Source organism: Vigna unguiculata, chromosome 8 (assembly GCF_004118075.2).
Source record: "Vigna unguiculata cultivar IT97K-499-35 chromosome 8, ASM411807v1, whole genome shotgun sequence".
In the NCBI taxonomy this organism is placed as follows: Eukaryota; Viridiplantae; Streptophyta; class Magnoliopsida; order Fabales; family Fabaceae; genus Vigna; species Vigna unguiculata.
The window spans coordinates 18855819-18862769 of record NC_040286.1 but is presented as its reverse complement, the minus strand read 5'-3'; the positions used below and the strand labels follow the sequence as shown (position 1 = coordinate 18862769).

The following is a 6951-nucleotide window of genomic DNA, read 5'->3' as shown; positions in this document are numbered from 1 at the left end:
ACTATTCCTATGTTGTGTGTGAAAGTGCCAGAGACTGTATTATTGAGAGATTAAAATTTATAATTAAAATTCTCTTCTATGGTGTTAGAATTTTAGTCTGAACAAAGTTTTAATGATTTTCACCCTTACAAGTGATGTATGATTTGCAACATACACTTCATGAATTCACCTATATGAGTATTGAGTGGAGCCGCTTGCAAGAGATTTGTGAAGATCTCTAGAACACTCATGAATATCGGACACACGCATAGCCTAGTAAGCATAACACAACAACAATTGTTGGGGTGTATTAGTAAACCACTGATACACACCAAATGTTTTTGTTCATATAGCTTGTTATACAAACTACACTATGTGTTAAGTTTCTCGATCTGGGACTGGTTCATATAGCTTGATATACTAGCTCTGATGCATTACATCTTATATGAGACACATGATTTCCTTCTTTCTTTTGTTCTTACCTTTCGCAATATGTGGGGGATTGTTGTCAAAGAAAGTTTTTATATATTGCAAAAGGGTTTTTCTTCTAGAACGAAACTTGTACACGATGGTAACCATTCTTCAAGAGCCCACATCTAGTGGATGTGAGGTTACTCCTAACAAGTGGTGAGATCTTCTCCACGAGACGTGGGCTGCATGGTTGATTCCACAGATCTTGGTGAACGTTGTTATCAAACGTTGCTGCAAAGTGTTGCTCACCTTTAGCCGCAAGGTACTGTGTGCTCTTCGCAAGTCATGGTGAGCATCTTAGATCTATTGTAGATTTTCTGAGTGGATTGTGATTATTTGACCCATCTCCAACATCTATAGATAGAGGTTTGTGCTCACCTATGAAAACACACATTGAAGCATTCTCTCCACTTCTATTCTCTAACTCTTATTTTCTCTCCCTTCTATCTTTTTTTAAAATCTTGGGTTATTATTTTTAAATTTTATTTTACTACTTCTGATATCCTTGAAAGATATGGAAAATTCTTGTTGTATCCTAAGGATTTGTACAACTCAACACAGATAAGTTCTTAAGAACAATTAATATACACACCTCACAAATCTCTTTTCTTCATGATTTACACAACATCGTTCACCCATTCTTCTTCTCATCTTATTCCTTCACACTTATTTCCTTCCACATTCACACTTATCTCCATTACTTTTTTTTTTTCTATTTTCTCGTTTGTATTTTATTTCGTTAAAGATGGAAGTGTTGTATAACATTTTTCTTTAAATTATTGTTATTAATGTCTATCAAGCTCAAGCAAATTAAGTTAATATTGAAAATATATTTATTTAACGTCGATTAAGTCTACATTAAATAAATTTTAAAATAGAAAAACATTGATATTAACTTAATCTATGCTAAATGCTTTAATTAAAAATTCAACTTAAAATCAACCAACGCAGTTTAACAAGAACTTTCAAATTATAACTAATAAATTAACATTTATCATCTTAAAGTCACACAACATAAATCTAATACTGTTAACCAATTAATATCGACTTTTAATTATTAGTATCGTTTCATAACTTAAATGTTCTATTTTCTTCAAATGCAAGGAGAAGATCGATTTGAATTTTGCACGCATTTTATTTTTCTATCATTCATTACTAACTAGCACCCAATGAAACCCTTATATTTTTCCAATGTATTCCATATCCACCTCTTTCATGCTAACGTCTCTGAATATTAATTGTAATTTTAAGATTTGGTCTGGTACTGCTTCTCTGCTCTGCCTGCTGGCATAAGATTCAGTGCACCACAACACTGCCTTGAGATCCTATCTCTCACCGTTTACAAAACCACCTATTCATTCACTAGTACTGGTACTGTAGTAGTTGACACCTTCATGGTGAGGGTTTAGTCTCTTTCACATCACACCCAAGGTACCTCTCATTTTATTTACGACCTCTTGGACCTCACGCCATAACTACTTTGTACCACCCCTTTCCTTTTTATCTATTCCTTTCCACCTTTTTCTTAATCCAAAACTTCAGAAATTTCTCTTCCCAAACTCACAAGACATGGAACCCCAGAAAAGTCCATTAATAGATGACAACTTATTTGATATTTTCCAAGATACGGTGTTTGGGGACACCCAATTTGGTGGAGGGGACCTCATTTCCATTTTCCAGAGCCTAGACTCCAAAGATTTTGCCCCTCCAACTTCGAAACAAAACGAGCACAACTCAACAATGGAGTCTCAAAAGCTCTCAATATCTTCAAGTGCTGAAACTGAGGCTGAAATCTCACCCGAAAGCAAGACAAAAAAGCTTATCCCCACCTTGCCGGAGGAACCACAGAAGGTGTCTCATATAACAGTGGAGCGCAACCGAAGAAAGCAGATGAATTTAAACTTGTCCGTATTAAGGTCACTTATGCCTTCCTTCTATGCCAAACGGGTAATTAAGTCTTGTTTATCGCTTAATTAATTAAACATCACTCATATATATGTATTGAAATTCTAGAAACTTTCCTCGATTTTATATAATAATTCGTTTATTGCATTAATTTATTCCAAGAAGAGTTTGCATTCCTGACTTTGTTTTACTCTCCAAATGTCTTTGACATAGACAACTTTAATTAACTGAACTACCTATGAATTTTTGAGGATTTTGTATTATGCAATGTCGACAAAGACCAAGCGTAACAAACTACTGTAAATGTTTTTTCTTATTATTGTGAGCAATCATCGTCTACAAACAGATTACTAAAGTGTAGTTGTGCAAGAGATGTTGAAAAACATTTGTTTTATCGGTTAGTAGCATATCAAAAGTAACATTGAAAGAAAAAATATTTATCTACTCTACATTTTTTTTATTCAATAAAATATTACACTATAATAAAATATTAATCGATATAATATTATTTTTTATAGTTGTAAATTGAGTGTAAGAAAAGTATAAAAATTATTCCATAGCGACACCCAAGTAAGTAAGATGACACCTAAAGAGAGGATAGCGTATAAGTACTAAGGATAAGGAAAAGTGGGTCGTTATCCTTTGATGTACACTGTTTTACATACATACTTTATATAAAAAAAATGTAAATAATAATAAGTAAAAACAAAATATTAAAATAATATTTTAGGTAATCTAGTTGTAATTTGAGTGTAAGGGAAAAATTAGTCAATAACGAAAATTTTCTCCTTGGCTTGTGTATGTTGTGTTTTCTTGCAGTGGTATCTGGTGCTGATTTGTTGTTTTGTTCCTATATGATACAGGGAGACCAAGCATCAATAATTGGAGGTGTGGTCGATTACATCAACGAGTTGCAACAGGTGCTACAGTGCCTAGAGGCCAAGAAACAAAGAAAAGTTTACAGTGATGTACTAAGCCCGAGGGTAGTTTCAAGCACAAGGGCTTCACCACTAAGTCCTAGAAAACCAGCATTGAGCCCTAGAATAAACCTACCCATTAGTCCAAGGACACCACAACCTGACAGCCCTTACAAACCCAGTTACCTTTCTCCAACTATAGCCAACTCTCCCACTTCTTCGGCTTCTTCTTCCATCAACGATAATATCAAAGAGCTTGTTGCGAGTTCCAAGTCTCTTATGGCTGATGTTGAGGTCAAGTTTTCAGGTCCACATCTTCTTCTCAAGACAGTTTCACCACCAATTCCTGGACAGCCTCTGCGAATAATATCAGCACTTGAAGACCTAGCACTTGAAATCCTTCATGTCAACATCAACATTGCTGATGAAATCATGCTGAGCTCGTTCACTATTAAGGTAACTGTCATGCTCACAAACCACTGTTTTATTGATATCTTAAGTTAATATTATGCTGATTAATGCTTACTAACAAGAAATTGTATGGTTATCTTCAAGCTCAACATATCTATTTTTGGAAAATAATATTTTAATAATTAGAATTTGATAATTTTTTATTATAATCTAAAATTATATCTTTTAAGTGGTTTTCTATTTTTTAAATTTTTTATTTCTCTACGTTCTAAAGCTACATTAATAATATTTTTTCAGATGATAAGAAAAAGTTATCAAATTTTAGTTGTTAAAATATTTTTTTTAATTAAATTTTAGCCATTAATTTTTTTATTAGGGAGTTAAATCCACAATCAATCCACCTTTCCTTATAAATCCTTAAAAGCAACTTTATTTTTTAAAATTATTATCAAGAAGATCAAACCACGATCTTTCTCTCACTTCCTATGTATATATCTTATTTGTATTAATGTGGAGTTGATGAAATATAAGTTGAATTAATGTTCCTTCCCTTTTAAAATTCATGATAATTAGTTTCTAAAAGTAAACTAAATCAAATATCAACTATTTAACATAATTTATAGGAAAAAAAGACGAAATGACTAATGGTCAAATTTTGTTTGTCTTTTGACATGCATGAAGTTTTTTTCTTTTTCTCTTTGTTTCTTTTATTTAATATAGGTGTCCAAAATGTTGGTATCTCTGAATGACAGCTAGCAAGCACTGGCTCAATTTGAAGTAATGAGGATAGGTTTGATTTGTAGTTGTAAGTATTTGAAGTCTCAAAAAGCTTGTCAGATTAAGGCAACCAATAGAAAAATGTGAAAATATAGTGACGATGAAGATATGTGTATATTGAATGAAGTAATTTTGTTTTTGGCTAGCTAGTACTCTACAGTGAAGTACATAACTAGTGTGATGTGAAATAAACAATGATATGTAGTACATGAGTACAATTTTCACTGGATTTGTCTGAGACGCCAGGGACGTGTGATGTATCATGGCATCTCGCAGGCATTGTCTTTATTTTGGCGAAAAAAAACATATTTTATTGGCACAGTGGTTTTAAATACGAACCTACCCTATGAAATTATTTATTTCATGGAAGCTAAATTAATGATAATGTGTGCATGCTATTTACGTGTTCACTGTGGTCCATTAATAACTATGGTTTCTTAAATCTGTCCTTTGTAGATTGGAATTGAATGCCAACTCAGTGCCGAAGAACTCGCTCAACAAATCCAGCAAACATTCTACTAAACATGGCTTCCACACTCCAGAACCACCATCACACCTCACCCTTCCCCTTTTTAGTGTTTTGTTTGTACGTACGTAGCTTCAATAATAATTAATAGACAACATTGGGAACATCCATTTAATTACTCTTTTACTTCCTTTTCTTTCTTTTCATTAACTAATTACACTAAATTTTAATTACTTTAATTGCTTATCTTGCATGTGATTCTACTCTCTAATCAAGCACTGCACAAAGGTTTCATTTCTCTGTGAATTCAATTGGATTTTTCGATGGTTTAATACGATTCAATTTTACAATGATGTCATATTTAAATTGTAGAAATAAAATTCTAACACTGGGAAAAATAAACAATGCATAAATATATATATATATATATATATATATATATATATATATATGACATTGTATTTAAGTCTTTGTCCTGTATTTTAGATGTTATTAAACATCGGATACTCAAATCGGTGGCAGTTTATTTATTACAGTTTGCAATCCCAACATTCAAAATCTAACTCTAGATAGAAAAATAAATAAATAATGGTTTAAAGCTTTCCGTTGTCACACACAGCGCTTACAATTAAAGCTGCCTTACAATCTCAAACCCTAACGATGCCTCTATAAAATACATTATAATATAACCATAGCTCATGCGTAACTGTTTTATTTTCAACTAGCTCAAGACCTTAATTTTTATAATCATTTGTGTTAGATTATGGTGGAAGTATTTGAAGAGCTATTTCCCAGAAGATTGTGAAGATTCGTAATGATCCACAAAGACTTAAAAATCTTGTAGGATACCTTAATAAGTTTTCTGTTACTTGATATTACATTGCAATTAGAAAATTTCTTCACATGAATTAGAAGTTTTTTTTTTGGTGAATGACAATTTTCTAATTGATAAAAAAAAGTTGTTTTAATATGTTAAAATTATTACTATTCACGAAACTTTTAAAGACAGTTAAAATAGGTTTTAAAAACGATTCTGAATGTCATTAGTTCTAAAGGTTTTAACAACAATTACTTACTTAAATCATGGCTTTTAATTGGAATTTTAACGACAGACAAATGTGAAACTGTCGTCTAAAGGAAATAATTTCATCCAATAGAGTTTATAAAACAATGACGATTTTAACCCAAATCTTCATTATTACAAAAGCCCAAGAACGATGTCATATACTCTCAAACGGTCATCGCATGTGCTTTATTGTTTTTTATACACTTGCTTATATTATACACCACCTGCAATCAAACAAATATATTTGCACAATCACTCCCGAATTTTGTTATTCTAAAGAGATTAATGAATCCAAAAACCAAATAATTATATAAAACGTAGTAAATTTATACAATGTTCCAAAAGAAAATAAGGTGTAGTGCATGTGTATAAAATATTTTTGCTCAAATTGTTCTGACATATTCCAATGCTTTTGAATTGAATGGTTGTGTCATTGCAAAAATACACCATATGAATTGAAGTTAACATATATAGTTCACAATTAATAATGCAATGTATTAGTGTATTAGTTGGCTATAGAGGGAATAAAAGTTTCTCAGACCTCTCGGCTTGCACCTAAACAGCAAGGAAATAATATTTTCGAATTTTTTATTGATATAATAGCAAAAGAAAAACTCAAAACAAGAAAAGCAAGAGATTTTTAATTTGGTAAATCATGTGTTAAACTACAAACATGTAAATTTTTTTAGGACAACTTCTATGGATTAATGAATATATAAAGGACTAAACAAGAGTCTAACAAGACTAATTGAAAGCTAAGTAAAGCATGAAAAAAACAACACAAAATTTAGACAAGAGTATGCAATAGACATAGCATTGGTGCAAGAGAAATTGGAACAAGAAATTTAAATCAATTAAAAAGGAAAGTAAGCAAAATTTTGAAACTATTTATTTAAACTCAACGACAACATGCTAAACACAAGACAAGATGGAAACTAAGATAAGAAATGAAAGAAGAA

General features: G+C 31.5%; 1 protein-coding gene across 1 annotated transcript; it reads left to right on the top strand.

The window, feature by feature from the left end:
* Nucleotides 1-2034: 2034 nt before the first annotated feature.
* On the top strand, nt 2035-5049 carry LOC114193162 (transcription factor SPEECHLESS-like). The gene is made up of 3 exons (XM_028082873.1): nt 2035-2397; nt 3219-3728; nt 4917-5049. Exons 1-3 carry the CDS (start codon nt 2191-2193, stop codon nt 4980-4982), a joined length of 783 nt encoding a protein of 260 aa, XP_027938674.1. The 5' UTR covers nt 2035-2190; the 3' UTR covers nt 4983-5049.
* The last annotated feature ends 1902 nt before the right edge of the window (nt 5050-6951 follow it).

What these genes read in the sequence shown, in the direction of transcription:
- LOC114193162 (XM_028082873.1), top strand. Translation starts at nt 2,191, where the DNA reads ATGGAGTCTCAAAAGCTCTCAATATCTTCAAGTGCTGAAACTGAGGCT. An exon ending in CTTCCTTCTATGCCAAACGG is followed by an intron (nt 2,398 to 3,218) that starts GTAATTAAGTCT and finishes TATATGATACAG; the next exon opens with GGAGACCAAGCATCAATAAT. An exon ending in TGAGCTCGTTCACTATTAAG is followed by an intron (nt 3,729 to 4,916) that starts GTAACTGTCATG and finishes TGTCCTTTGTAG; the next exon opens with ATTGGAATTGAATGCCAACT.